The sequence below is a fragment of the Ovis aries genome, chromosome 11, assembly GCF_016772045.2.
Source record: "Ovis aries strain OAR_USU_Benz2616 breed Rambouillet chromosome 11, ARS-UI_Ramb_v3.0, whole genome shotgun sequence".
NCBI lineage: Eukaryota > Metazoa > Chordata > Mammalia > Artiodactyla > Bovidae > Ovis > Ovis aries.
This window is the reverse complement of record NC_056064.1, coordinates 42,752,273-42,766,927: the sequence shown is the minus strand read 5'-3', so window position 1 is coordinate 42,766,927 and position 14,655 is coordinate 42,752,273. Positions and strand designations below refer to the sequence as shown.

The following is a 14,655-nucleotide window of genomic DNA, read 5'->3' as shown; positions in this document are numbered from 1 at the left end:
ATCTGACTCTTCTTTATGGCTCTATGTTATTCAGTTGAACATATTTTCCATAATTTAACTGGTTCCTTATCAATTTGGTCGTTTTCAGTTTTCACGAAGGTGAAAATTGAAATTTCCTTGCATTAAAAAGTACATCTTTACATGTTTGGCAAGAACATGTAGGGTAAATCCACACCACCCCTCACCTCTACCCCCTGCCAGAACCAGGTGGGACCCTGGTTCTCCCACAAGGGATTGAACCTGGGCCCTGGCAGTGGAACCACTGAGTCCTAACCACTGGACTGCCAAGGAGTACATATAGTGTAAATTCTAGAAGTGAAATTGTTAGGTCAAAGAGCAGATACATGTAAACATTTTGAAAGCTGTTGCTAAGTTGTTCTTAGATGAAATACCGATTTTCACTTCCACCACCAAGAGTGCTCCATTCTCCAAACCCTTTTAGGTATTTGCCAAGATAAAATTATACTTGGCTTGATTTGCTTGATTTATTTATTTTATTTCCAGCGGCCCTGCAAGGCTTGCAGGATCTTAGTACCCGAACCAGGGAGTGAACCCAGGCCTTCAGCAATGAAAGTGCAGGATCCTAACCACTGGACCACCAGGGAATTCCTTGGTTTCATTTGCTTTAAATTATGAGATCGCTTATTGTTCATTAGTGACTAATGTTTCTTTTTAGAACCTCCCTCAGTAAAGAATTTGCCTGCAATTCACGAGACCTGGCTTCGATTCCTGGGTTGGGAAGATCCACTAGAGAAGGAGATGGCAATCCACTCCAGTATTCTTGCCTCGGAAATCCCATGGACAGAGGAGCCTAGCAGGCTACAGTCCATGGGGTTGCAAGAGTTAGACACAACTGAGTGACTAAGCACAGTATTTATATATTATCTAAGTAAACTTTATATCTTATTTGAACTTCATATCAACCGTATAAAATAATTCTTTTCTTAATAGTGCTCAAACAGTTTACAGTAAGTGGCAAAGCTGGGACCTGAACTTGTATAGCATATCTCTTTTCGCCTACAATTCTGAAAACTGAAAAGTTCTAAAATATGAGTTTAAAAAATTAACAACAAAACTCATCTGGCATCAAAACATGACCTAAAATGATGTTAGGCTATTTATAGTCTTTGTTTATTCGGTTTAGTGCATTTATTTCTCAGTATAAATATTCATACATTTGATCACAAGGGGTTGCTCCAGAATTCCAAATGGAATACATTAGGTAACATATAGGTATGGTCTGCATTACTGCCTAAAATCAGGAAAATCCTAAATTCTGAAGCATCTGGAGACTTCAAGCTTTTTATTAGTTAATTTAAAAGAACAGAACCTGGAGGAGGAAATGGCAATCCATTCCAGTATTCCTGCCTGGAAAAATCCCATGGACAGAGGAGCCTGGTGGGCTACAATCCATGGGGTCCTAGAGTCCGACAAAACAGCAGAAAGAAAGTTAATCTAAACTTTTAACTCGTTTAACGTTTTAAGACACTGATTGCAGTTTAACTTCTTTTAATCTCTTTATCTGCACTGTCCAATTAGGTAGCAATGGTCACACATGGCTACTGAGTACTTGAAATATTGATAGCCCCAACTGAGAAGTGCTGTAAGTGTAAAATACACATCAGGTTTCGAAAATTTTGTACGGGGCGGGGGAGAAACTCTTATTTTAAAATACTCATTACATGATGAAAAAATTTAGATATGGTCATTTAAATAAAAATATTATGAATATATGTGGCTTGTATTATAATTCCATTGGGCGGCGCTGCTGTGTGTATTCTCAAACCAGTACCATCCACGTTTCTAACGACCGGCCTTCTGCGGGTCCGAATTATGTCCCTCCAAAGGGGCCAAACGAAGTGCTTCGACAAGTTCAGACCGCAGTTTTGTCTTGTTTTGTTTTGTTTTTTTTCCTGGTCCTTTCCACAAGCAGTCGCTAAACAATTCCGAGCGCCTGCAAGTCGCGTTTTATATAAATTTGCCCAAACTGCATCCCGTTCTTTGCCCTGCTGCGCCTGCGCAGAGACGCGTCCGGCGTGAAGATTGTCCCACTTTGCTCTCCGTCTGCCGCCGGGCGTTTCGGTGAGCGCGCATCCCCACGTCCCGGGAGACAGCAGCGATGGCGTTTCGGTGTCAGCGGGACAGCTACGCCAGAGAGGTGCGGCCAGCGGGGCGGGAAACCTGTTGCTCCGAGCGGGTGCGGCGGTGCGGGGAGAGGGGGCGCCGAGCTGGATTCAGTCCGGTGCGCTGAGGGTTGGGGTCGCGGCTTACTTTCGCATCCCTCTCCACCCAGTTCACCACCACCGTGGTCTCCTGCCGTCCCGCGGAGCTGCACACCGAAGGAAGCAACGGCAAGAAGGAAGTGCTGAGCGGTTTCCAAGTGGTACTGGAAGACACGCTGCTTTTCCCCGAGGGCGGGGGACAGGTACCAGGCCCATCTCGCTCCTCTCCCCTCCCTCCCCTTCCCCGGAAGCCCTTAATTCCTTTCTCACCCAGTGAGAAGTGTCTTTTGTCTCTCAGTCTCAGCTATAATGAATACAGTTGGAAATTAGCTCAATTCAGCTCGTTTGTTCACTCAACAGATACTTATCAACGGATACTTATCCAGCCCTAAAATATCCTCTTTGGTATTGTTCCAGACTCTGAGGATAAAGGTTGAACGAGAAAGTGTTTCTGTCTATACATAGTGTTATTTGTTGGAGGAAACAGACAAAATGGTTACTAGATAAATAGTATACCAGCTCGGATAAGTTCTATGAAGAAAACTAAAGTTTGAGGGAAAGAGAGTGATGGGATGATCTCCTGGGTAGAGGACAAGTTAGTTTAGTCAAGAACTAAGGGAAGTGGGGGGTAAGCCGTTCCTGTCATCTGGTGGTGCTGGTGGGGGAGGGGAAGTATTTCCAGGGAGGGAGAATAAGTGCAAAGGACCTGAAGTCAGAATTCCATTATCATGTTTAGCACAGAGGAAAAAGTTTCCTCTGAATTAGCACAAGAGAGGGCAGACTTACCAGTACTGTGATGGGGTAGGGACAAGATCCAGTGAGAACTTGAGAAAGGAGGATACTCACTCAAAGGTGGGCATTGTGAGAGAGGCTTTCCCAGCAGAGAGAGTAGCACAGTCGAAGGCAGGGAAGCCTGAAAGAATCTGACAAGTCTGGTTAACTTCAAATAGTCCCATATAGTTGGAGCTTATGGTACGTGTTGATGACAGGCTAGAGATAGCTTTGGAAAGCTAAGTGGGGGCCATTTCAGAGGACCTTGAAGAATGTGTTAAGGTGTGTGAACTTCACTCAAGAAGCTGTGGTGAGCAATAAAAGTACTTAGGCAAAGAAATTATGTGAGAGAACGTACTCAGTAAATTGCCCAGCACAGAGGTTTTCTGATCTGCTGAAAGAAAACCTGTGATATCCGGTATCCATAGTGAGTCTCATTTTATATACCACCTCTTCCAGGAAGTCTTCCCTGATTTCCCAAGATTGTTAGGTCCCTTTCCTTTGAACTTTTCTAGAGCAATGTACTTTTTTGAACTATAGCAGGCTGTAGGTCATTTTGCAATTGTCTATTGGCATGTCTGTATCTTTTCCAGACTCTTCATTTGCATGAGGGACCATGCCTTATTTACATTGTATTCTTGGGCAGGCACAGTGTCTTGTAAGCAGTTGTATTTTGTAATACTTCATATTTTTATAGTTTAATTCTAGTAGCAGTGAAGAAGATAGAATGGAAGGAGGGAGAAAAATTCTGACCATTTTAGAAACTGTTGAAAGAGAAGAATCTAAACCAAGCAGTGAGAGTAAGGATTAAGTTCTTTGGGTTTTACTAAAAGTTTCCTTGGTATAGTTACAATGTTTAACTCTGTTATTCTGTTCTGAAGACCAAAATATACAGGTGTTCAGAGTGAAGAGGACAGAGACAGTCCCCTCCTGGAACAAAATGGACCACCTCACTTGGCATTGCCTTTCTCCCTTAGGGAACCTCAGATTTTGGGTGTGTTTCTTACATACTTGCCCTGGAGAGTCCTTGATTCCAGGAGTTAGGTGAGCCCTACCTGCCACCACTGATTATCTTTACTTCTTTACACAGCCTGATGACCGTGGTACAATCAATGACATCTCTGTGCTGAGAGTGACTCGCCGGGGCACCCAGGCTGATCATTTCACCCAGACGCCCCTGACCCCTGGGACTGAGGTTCAAGTCCGGGTGGACTGGGAACGGAGGTTTGACCACATGCAGCAGCATTCAGGTAGATGGGTGGGATGGGTCACCTCTAGCAGGGGCAGTTGCTGTTTGGGAATGTCAAGATGATTGAGATACGGTGTGGGTTCTCCAGGAGTTAACCTTTTAGAAGAGACAGACATATTCAGAATCAGGATTCTGGCAAGATGTGATAAACGTTATAAACACAAAATGAGCAGGACTTCCCTCATGGTTCAGTAGTTAAGAGTGCCTGCCAATGCGGGGGAAATAGGTTCAATCCCTGGTCCAGGAAGATTCCACGTGCACCACAGCTACTGAGCCCATGTGCTGCACCTGCTGAAGCTCACGTACTTTAGATCCTATGCTTTGCGACAGGAGAAGCTGATGCAGTGAATAAGCCTGGGCACCACAACAGGGAAGTAGCCTCTGCTCATGGCAACTAGAGAAAGCACACGCAGAGCAACAAAAACCAAGCACAGCCAAAAAAAAGAAACCTCCAGAATGACCAGTTAAAGTATTAGAATAACTGCTGGATTTAAGTTACTTACTCCCACTGGAAGTCTTCATCTGGATATGTCTCATAGCCTTCTTATACGCAAAATGTCCAAAATGGAATTAAAAAGACACCCCCTCCCCCAGATCTAGTTTTTCGTTTGCCTTCTCTACGTTTAGTGCATGGCATCAGCATCTACCCAGTTGCTTGAATCCTCGGAGTCTGTTCAGACCCCTCTTTAGGGATAGCCAGTCAGTCTGCGTCCTGTCAGTTTACTTTCTCAATACTCCTCTGCCCACTTCCACTGTTAACGCCGTTGTCCTTGTCCCACCTCTCGCCATCTCTCCCCCTCCCTCTGTAATAGCCTTTTGGCTACTCTCCCCACATTCAGTCTTGCTACTTTGCAGCCCATTCTCCATAGAGCAGCCAGAATAATTTAAAACTGAAAATCCGATCAAGCCGCTTCCAGCTTTCAAGCTTTTCAAAGGCTGCCTGTATCTCATGCTAAAGCCAAACATCTCATCATGGGCTGTAAGAGCAGCCTGGGCTGGTGCTTACCTACTCCAGCCTCATCCAGTATCCCTGCTTCCTGCTCTCTGCATTCTGGCCTTCTCTTGATTTCTTCAGTATACCCTGCTTGTTTCCTCCTTCAGGGCCTTTGGCTGTCTTGTTCCCCTTGCCTTCACAGTTGGCCCTTCTCTTCCTCTTGCGTTTTTTCCTCCTCCTCACTGTCATCAATCAGGGATAGCACCATATCTCTAGTATCAAGCCCTGTTCCTTTATGTGTAGGCACTTGATAAATTTCTGTCAGATGGGGAGTTGCCTGGTGGCCTACTGGCAAGTGTTCCAGGTTTACGGCTGTGACCCAGGTTCAGTTCCTGGTTGGAGAACTGAGAGGTCTTTTAAGTTGTGCGGTGAAGCCAGGAAAAAAACAAAAATTCAAAACAAAACCAAAAAAATGCCTAAAAAATTTTCTTTTTGTCAAATGAATGGATGTGGCTCAATGAGAACCTGAGTTTAAATCCTGCCTCTGACGAAGTACCTTGCCTTGGCAAGTCATTTATTTGATCTATCTAGGCCTCGATTTCCTCATTCATGAAATGGCGTCATAAAGCTTGCAGAATTCTCCTGAGGATTTTCAATAAAGTATCTCTCAAGAGTATTACCCAGTGTCCAGCAGGTCTTCAGCAGAATTCCTGGGATGACATTGACATGGGGATTGTGTGACTGCCTGGGCTCTTTACTCTTCTCCTGTCTCCTCTCTCTGTTCAGGGCAGCATCTCATCACCGCAGTTGCTGATGATCTTTTTGGGCTGAAGACAACATCATGGTGAGCAGAGGACTGTCCAGCATGGGTCCCTGACTGCCAGCTCCTCATGGGTTAGGGGCAGGAAGATAAAATCTGCTGTGCTCACCTGGTCCCCGTGAAGATGGGGTGGTGGATGACTTTGTGTTTCCCCCTGAGAAACATCTGCCTTTGCTTAGGAGTGAACATAGAATTTGGAGCCCAGTGACCTAGAGGGTGAATCCCAGCTGTATGACCTTTATCATGTTCCTTAGTATTAACCCCCTCACCTGTAAAATGGAAGTGACAGTCCCTGGCTTGCGACATTTTTGTGAGGATTCAATAACAGCATTTATATGAACATGCTCTGTAAACGATAATCTTCCTTATACTGTTCATCGTCCCCATCAGCATCCTGTGACCACTCTACTTCTGGCAGGGAGTTGGGGCGACTCCGGAGTGTCATTGAGCTGGACAGCCCCTCTGTGACCGCAGAGCAAGTAGCTGCCATCGAGCGGAGTGTCAATGAAAAAATCCGAGATCGGCTGCCAGTGAACGTGCGAGAACTGAGCCTGGATGATCCAGAGGTGGAGCAGGTGAGGGGAGAGCCAGCGGGGTGGCTTCTGGAGAGTGCCCACCCGAGGGCTCCTCATCAAAATTCAGACAGCCCTCCTCCTCTCCTCATGTTCCAGGTGAGGGGCCGGGGTTTGCCGGATGATCACGCTGGGCCTATTCGAGTTGTTACCATCCAGAACATTGATTCCAATATGTGTTGCGGGACCCATGTGAGCAATCTCAGTGACCTTCAGGTAGGTGAGAAAGGGCTCTTGAATGGATGGGAGAGAGGGTGTCAGGGGTAGGGGATCACAGCAGGGCTGGGAGTGACGGAGGGGACACCCGAGGGGTCCTGAGTGAAGTCACTCCATTATTGCTCCTGAGCTGTTTGGGGAGATCTTGGTCTCTTTTACCCTCCAGCACCTCTATGGCTTATCCATGTATATCTGTGTATGTTACATTCTTGTCTCATGTAGGTCATTAAAATTCTGGGCACTGAGAAGGGGAAAAAGAACAAAACCAACCTGATCTTCCTGGCTGGGAACCGGGTGCTGAAGTGGATGGAGAGGAGTCATGGCATTGAGAAGGCGCTTACAGCTCTGCTGAAGTACGTACGCCCCTTTCCCAGGCTCTACTCTTAGCTCCTGGGCAGTCAGAGTGTAGCCTGCCCACCCGTATGGGAGACAGAATACTCTTATCTCTGGGAGGTGAAATGCAGTCATAAATGCTGCAGCGCTTTGGGTAGTTAGCCAGATGCACACAGAATGGTTTCTTCCTTTATATCTTCTCCCCGCAACCTCCTGAGGCCCCCCCGAAATGTCCCCAGGTCCCATCTGGAGGGAGACACACCATCAAGAGGGGCATTGTTGATTTATGCCCAACACCAGAAGCAGTTGGGAAACTGAGGAGGCCTCCACGAACCTTTCTCTTGCAGGTGTGGAGCAGAGGACCACGTGGAAGCAGTGAAGAAGCTGCAGAACTCGAGCAAACTCCTGCAGAAGGTGATTTATCCATGGAGGGTGGAAAGGGCGTGGGCTCTGCCTGAACAGGCTCCCAGACTTAGCCCCTCACCTGACCGGATGTGCAGTGTGTCAGCAGTGAGGGGCCAGGGAGAAGACAGTGCTCCCTCTGGTTACCCTTTCCCCGCCGGATGACTGACTGTTCTGTCCATTTCAGAACAACCTGAATCTTCTCAGAGACCTGGCTGTGCACATTGCCCACAGCCTTAGGAGCAGCCCAGACTGGGGAGGTGTGATCACATTACACAGGTGAGACAGGCTGGGGGTGCTGGGCTTTGGGCTCAGCCTCTTCCCTGCACAGAGTGCAGGAGTGGGAGGCCGATCACCCCTCTGGTATTCTCAAGACTGAGAAGACCCTGAGTAATGTTTTACCTTCCAGGTTTCCTGGGTTTGATACAAACATCTTCACTGTAACTTTCTTAGCACTTTGCCTCAGATCCTTTACCATCTAACAATTCTCCGCTTACCCGGGAGAATCCTGTTTAAGGGAAGTAGAAACAACATAAAGCAAAGCTTATTGTAACGTGCTCAGGCCGAGAAGGGCGTCGGGCTGGCCCTCCGTTTGCCCTCTTTCTTTGGCACTTTGCAGGAAAGGCAGCGGGGAGGCCAGTAGGAGGAGCTGGGCTTCCTGCAATTTCCCAGCCCCATTTGCAGCCTGGGTCTCACATCTGTGTCCTTTGTTTTAGGAAGGACGGCGATTCTGAGTTCATGAATATCATCGCCAATGAGACTGGGTCAGAGGTAAGAGGAGCGTGAGGTTCTCTGTCCACCCTAGTTGGAGACCTTACAAGGTGTCTTCCTCATGAACATGTGAAAAATAGGAAACAGAAATTCATTCAGTGACATTTTCTCAACACTAACCATGAGCCAGGCTCTGTTTTACGTGTCAGACTTGGTCAGTGGTATTGACCTTTCTGGGACTGTGACATTTACCAGCTTTGGAGCTCCTTTTATCAGAACTGTAATTCCTCCCTACCACCCATATTTATGTGTGCAGGGCCTGATTTCAGAAATATGGGGCTTGGCTTGGTCCCTAGAAGGCCATCCCTTCTGTTTATCTTTGCCTCAGGCAGGTGTTCCTCCCGGTCCTGACTGTCCAGGTCTCTCTTTTGCCTTTACTCCAAAAATACTCTGAAATATTTACTCTTGCCCAAGCAGTGTGTACATCTCTTTTCATGATTCTGTGTAGAGAGTACATATTCTCAAGGAGCTCACTTTTATTTGGGAAGATAGCTATGTCTGCTGATGTTTGTAATTTAGGGTGGTCGATGCTAGAGTGAGAGGAGTGCATTCTCTGTCAGGCTCAGGAGGCTTCAGGGCAGGGGCCTAGAAGACTGCTTAGGAGTCGGCAGACACAGGAGCCAGGGCGGCCAGGCTGAGGAAAACACGGAGGTTTAGGCAGTGGCAGGCACAGTGTAGGAGGGCAGTGGGGTGGCCGGGCTCCAGAGGTTGGCAGGAGTCAGATTATGAAAGGCATTTTATCCTTAATCATGGTCAGCAGCCTTCTGCCCTCTACGTAATGTTCAACCTGAGTTCCTAAAGCCACTGTCAAAGTTTCTTGTCCCTTATGGCCCCCGGAATGAAGGGGCTGTCTTATCATTCATCAGGAACATCACTTGTGGTTTAGGGGGAAAAGCTGTTTTTCTTTAAAGTACAATCGACATATCACATTGTCTAAGATGTACAGTGTGTTGATATATATATTGGAATATGATAAAAATGTGTTCTTAAGGCTGAAAAGAGTGCAGTTTAGAGGGGTTTGGCTGCATGTCGTTAAGTATCAGGGCTGATCTTCCTGTGTTCCGTCCTAGGAGACCCTCCTCTTCTTAACTGTGGGCGATGAGAAAGGTGCTGGACTCTTCTTACTGGCAGGACCAGCTGAGGCCGTGGAGACCCTGGGGCCCAGGTAATTTTCTGTGGACAGCTGTGTGCGGGTGGGAGAGCCTGTAAGCCTAACCTGCTAACACAGCCCTTGGTGAATGCAAGGGGCCACTGCATCTGCATCACGTTGATCCCATCACAGCCGTGTGAGGTTGGCTGAGCAGAAATAATGATCACCACCATCATTCCCATCAGCACTTTTCCATCATTTCATCGCCACTTTTCTATATGAGGGACAGCACGTCCTGTGCCTCAGATCTCACTGTTAAAGTGAGAGAACTGAGACTCAAGCCCAGGACTTTTTGTCTCCAAATCTAATGTATTTGGTGTTTTTTCTTTTAGATATTGAGATTCGTAAGTGATGCGTGAATATAGGTTTTGGATTCTCCCTAGGCAGATGAAATAGGTGTTTAAGGCATCCACAAAATAGAGGCACAGACAAACTTGGGGGAAAAAATTAGGATTTTGACCCTGAATCAAAAAAGGCATTGATGTAGTTATTATAGAAAAATTAGAATTGTGTTGGACTTTTATTTTTTGTATTTTCTTATTTTAAATTAGCTATGGAGGTGGAGTATGTCATATTCTTTGTGGCGTTTGGCTCTGATAAATACATGTTCATTGTAAAACATTAAAGGAAAACAGAAGTATTTAGAGCAGAGGTTCCTGACAGATGGCCAGATGAGGCCTGTCTGTCTGCTGACGGTTAGCCAGATGAGGCCTACCAGATAGACTGGTTTGGCCTGTGTACTATTTTAAATTTTCAAAATTAATTGCTACCTTTTAAAATTAGATTTTTACTTAAAAATGTATAGAGTTCTAGCTTTTTTCAAAAATGGTGGGGGTGGGAAAGGGCATGCTCTTGCATTTCTGTGTCCACATGCCTGCAGGGTAGTGTCTGTGCGGAAGTAAGTGCTGGCCGCCTCTTCAGACACCATAGGCTCAGCCAGTGCCGCGAGCCCTCCCTTCTCACTCAGCCCCAGTTGCTTCACTCACTGCTGTTCCCACAGGCCTTCGTGCCTACGGCTCTTTACCCCTGATTTTGCTTGCCCTGCTCCCTGGAGGTTGTCATAATTTAGCCCATTTCTAGGCACTTCTGTTGTTTCTAGTTATTCACTCTTGAAATCAACACGGTACATGTATCTTTGTGCCCCTGTACAACTATTTCTAGAAGCCTTCTACTTTTTCTCTCCCTCCCCCCTCAGCCCATGAGGAAAGCTTCAGGGCTGGCCTTGTTTTTCCCGTGACTTTTCCCTCAGAGACGCCCCTGACTGTCTGTCTGCTCCCCAGGGTGGCTGAGGTGCTGGAAGGCAAGGGAGCTGGGAAGAAAGGCCGCTTTCAGGGCAAGGCCACCAAGATGAGCCGGCGGGCAGAGGTGCAGGCGCTTCTCCAGGACTACGTCAGCACGCAGAGCGCAGAGGAGTGAGGACTCGGGCGCCTCGCTGGTCCTCCATTGATAGCGGGCCTCCTGAGACCGCAGAAGGAGTCTCTTGGACAATAAAATAGTTTGACTTGAAATGATTGTGGCACCATGTATATTTATATGACAAGTGACGAATTTATGCAGTGTATTCCAGTGTGCTTATGCAGTCAGTGTCTTTGTGAATAAACAGCTTTCTTCCTTTTTTTAAAAAAAAATTTTATTCAAGTATAGTTGATTTTCAGTGTTGTGTTAATTTCTGCTATATAGCAGAGTGATTCAGTTATACATTATACAAACTATACATTCTTTTTCATAGTCTTTTCCATTATGGTTTGTCACAGGACAGTGAATATAGTTCTCTAGGCTACACAGTAGGACCTTGCTCTTTATCCGTTCTATATATAATGACTTGCATCTGCTAATCCCAAACTCCCAATCCTCCGCCTCCCTCCTCCCCCGTGGCAACAAGTCTGTTAAGTCTGTGAGTCTTAAACAGCTTTCTTATTCGGCTCCTGTTAGTCATACCCTACCCGTGAATGTTATGTTGATGAACTGTATGAATTTATCTGAATCCAGCTGCAGTCTTTCCTTGTATAGAAATGCAGCTGCCCACGGAGATATGAGTCAGGCTGGAGGCTTGGCTTAGGACTTAGTCTCCCATCTCCTTGTTTTCTCTTACTTTTTTCCTAGTCTTTTATTTCAGAATTAAAAACTATCAATGACTGTATATAGGTTAAGAGTCCACAAAAATATTTGTAGAAAGATGTTCTAAGTCTGCTACTGAGGCAGGAAAAGGATAGAAAGAGATACCAGGCAAAACTAACCAAGAGAAAGCTGGGGTCATTAATATGAGATAAATGAGACTTTAAGGCTCTAAGACTTTGAGAATCATTGTTGAAGCATTATCTTGAGGTTAAGAGCATAGACTTTGGATTTTCACAGACTTGAGTAGAAATGGTGGCTTTGTGTACCTACAGGTGGTTAAGCTATAGAGAAAAGCAAGAAACTGATTAAAGTCAGGACAGCGTTTTTTACCTCGGGAGGGAGTGAAGCAGGACAGAGCAGAGACCCAAGGCGGGTGGAAGAGTGGTTTCTCATAGGCTTTTGCTTATTAATAGTGGCTCAGCTGGTAAAGAATCTACCTGCAATGCAGGAGACCTGGCTTCAGTCCCTGGGTTGGGAAGATCCCCTGGAGACGGGAAAGGCTACCCATCCAGTATTGTGGCCTGGAGAATTCCATGGACAATATAGTCGCAGAGTCAGACTTGACTGACTGATTTACACTTCACTTTGCTAAATAATTTTGCATTGTGGCCTGCATTTATGTTTTATTCCATGGCGTTCACAATTTAAGAATACAACTAAAAAAAAATAACTGATTCTGTCATTTACTCACTCAGGAAAGTTACCTTGCCTTTTCAACCTTCCCTTTTCTGACTGGTAACATGGCAGTACATGCTCAAGAAAGCACTTTGTGAGACTTCCCTGGTGGTCCAGTGGTTAAGAATCCACCTGCCAACGCAGGGCACACGGGTTTGATCCCTGGTTCAGGAAGATTCTACATGCCAAGGAGCAACTAAGCCTGTGAGCACAACTTCTCAGCCATGCACTCGAGCCCATGCTCTGCAATAAGAGAAGCCAATACAATGAGAAGCCCACTGACTGCAGCCAGGGAAAGCCTGAGTGTACCAGAGATGATCTAGCAACAGGTCATTTTTGATCACCTAATGTTCTGTTCCGGAGAAGGCAATGGCAACCCACTGCAGTACTCTTGCCTGGAAAATCCCATGGACGAAGGAGCCTGGTAGGCTGCAGTCCATGGGGTCGCTAAGAGTTGGGCACAACTGAGTGACTTCGCTTTCAATTTTCACTTTCATGCATTGGAGAAGGAAATGGCAACCCACTCTAGTGTTCTTGCCTGGAGAATCCCAGGGACAGCGGAGCCTGGTGGGCTGCCGTCTATGGGGGTCGCACAGATTCGGACGACTGAAGTGACTTAGCAGCAGCAGCAGCAGCAGCAGCAATGTTCTGTTCCTCTTTACCTGCAAATCGAGAACTGATTGTCACAGTAGGAGCAGTTGGCCTTCTGCCACCCCCCGGTGAGCCGCATTCCTGGATGGGGCTGCTGTGGATGGATTTGGATGCAGGCACCTCATGTGCTTTCCTAGTTATATGAGAGCTATGATTGAGCCCAAGGGAACGTGCGTGTGTGCGTGCTAAGTCGCTTCAGTCATGTCCAACTCTGCCACCCATGGACTGTAGCCCGCCAGGCTCCTCTGTCCTTGGGATTCTCTAGGCAAGAATACTGGAGTGGATTGCCATGCCCTCCTCCAGGGGATCTTCCCTTGAACCCAGGAACTATCAGCAAATAGCTTGAGATTAGATGTCCATCTTCTGGTTCACACCACAAGTTTATTCAGGTGAAATTCCCACATGAAGAAGTTCTACTGTTTTGCTAGAGATAACGGAGGCAGGGAGCACAGCGTCATCGAATTGGCTGGAAGGAACTGAGTGGTTGCCTAGTGCAGTGGCTTCTAGACTTTTGCCTTTAGTTTAAACGAAGCTTTTCTTCATGAGCCTTACATATAGCCCAATTCAGAAATGGACGAAAGAAAGCTGTATTGACCTGGTTGGGAAAGGAAGTGGAGGCATGGAGTTTTGAAGGCACTCAGGAGGTCCCTGAGGGGTTCCTATGGAGCCATGGCACCATTTGGAAACTATTAATTGAGCGTGCATGCTAAGTTGCTTCAGTCCTGTCCAACTCTTTGGGACCCTGTGGACTGTAGCCTGCCAGGTTCCTCTGTCCATGGGAATTTTCCAGGCAAGAATACTTCCTTCAGGGGATCTTCCTGACTCGGGTATCAAACTTGCATCTCCTGTGGCTCTTGCATTGCTGGTGGATTCTTTACCACCGAGCTTAGTTCCCTAACCAGGGATCAAACTTGTGCTTCCTGCCTTGGAAGCACAAGAGTTTTATCCATTGGACTGCTAAGGAAGTCCAACAAGAAATTTTTTAATGTGCCATTCCATTTCAAAGCATAAACAAATCCCTCCCCCAACCACTTGTGTTTTTCCATCACAGGGCACTCAGTTATGGTGTCTGTGCTGGTCCTTCAAATCAAACTTATGGTTCAATCCTGAGTCTCCTGATGAGGTTCTGTGCTTACATGTGTGTGTGATACACCTCTAGAAAGTTCAGGGTAGATTCAGCTCTGGTGGGGAATAACATTTTTCCATGTTTTAAGAGCCCCTAAGTAGAGAACGATGGTATCCAATTAGTTTTCTCCCCAAATGAAAGAAGTTAAAACAGTTTATCTGGTAAGACTGAAAGCCACAAGGCAGCCTACTTGTCGGGGATCAGAGTCTGGAGCCTGAGACTTCAGCTGGAGCCAGGAGGCAGAGGAATGGGAGAGGTAGGCTGCAGGGAAGTGGCCAGAAGGAAGAGGAGTTTGATTCCTGAGGCAAAATTTGGGCATTGATGTTGCATCAGTAGGCTGCTGAGGGTCATGAAAGGCATTAAAAAAAATTTTTTTTTGACCTCACTGTGTATCCTGTGGGGTCTTAGTTCCCTAACCTGGGGTTGAATCCATGTACCCTGCATGGGAAGTGCGGTGTCTTAACCACTGGATCACGAGGAAAGCCCTCAAAATGTGTTTTTAAAAAGTCTTTTTCCAACCCTGCCCCTGCCCAATTTTCCCTGCCAGAGACAACCACTAATTTCTTATCTATCATCTGGTAGTATTTTGTTTATAGATGGATATAAATCTTCCTTCTTTTGAAACACACTGTACACCCCTCTGCA

The 14,655-nt window shown here is 46.4% G+C and overlaps 1 protein-coding gene across 2 annotated transcripts; it reads left to right on the top strand.

The window, feature by feature from the left end:
- The first annotated feature begins 2,081 nt into the window (after positions 1–2,081).
- Positions 2,082–10,948, top strand: AARSD1 (alanyl-tRNA synthetase domain containing 1). 2 transcript variants are annotated; one of them, XM_004012952.5, is made up of 12 exons: positions 2,082–2,158; positions 2,294–2,425; positions 4,084–4,243; positions 5,963–6,020; positions 6,415–6,571; positions 6,668–6,784; positions 7,007–7,137; positions 7,465–7,531; positions 7,707–7,798; positions 8,236–8,290; positions 9,361–9,455; positions 10,721–10,948. In XM_004012952.5, the coding sequence occupies exons 1-12, from the start codon at positions 2,120–2,122 to the stop codon at positions 10,854–10,856; spliced, it is 1,239 nt and encodes a 412-aa protein (XP_004013001.1). In that variant the 5' UTR covers positions 2,082–2,119; the 3' UTR covers positions 10,857–10,948. The 2 variants fall into 2 exon arrangements, with proteins under 2 accessions (XP_004013001.1, XP_012041528.1); XM_012186138.5 differs by lacking the exons at positions 2,082–2,158; positions 2,294–2,425 and adding exons at positions 2,927–3,793; positions 3,875–3,987.
- Positions 10,949–14,655: the final 3,707 nt, after the last annotated feature.

Excerpts from the sequence above, each read along its gene's own strand:
- AARSD1 (XM_012186138.5), top strand. The coding sequence starts at position 3,721 with ATGGAAGGAGGGAGAAAAATTCTGACCATTTTAGAAACTGTTGAAAGA. Across the intron at positions 6,785-7,006 it reads GCAATCTCAGTGACCTTCAG|GTCATTAAAATTCTGGGCAC; the intron begins GTAGGTGAGAAA and ends TGTCTCATGTAG. Across the intron at positions 9,456-10,720 it reads GTGGAGACCCTGGGGCCCAG|GGTGGCTGAGGTGCTGGAAG; the intron begins GTAATTTTCTGT and ends TCTGCTCCCCAG.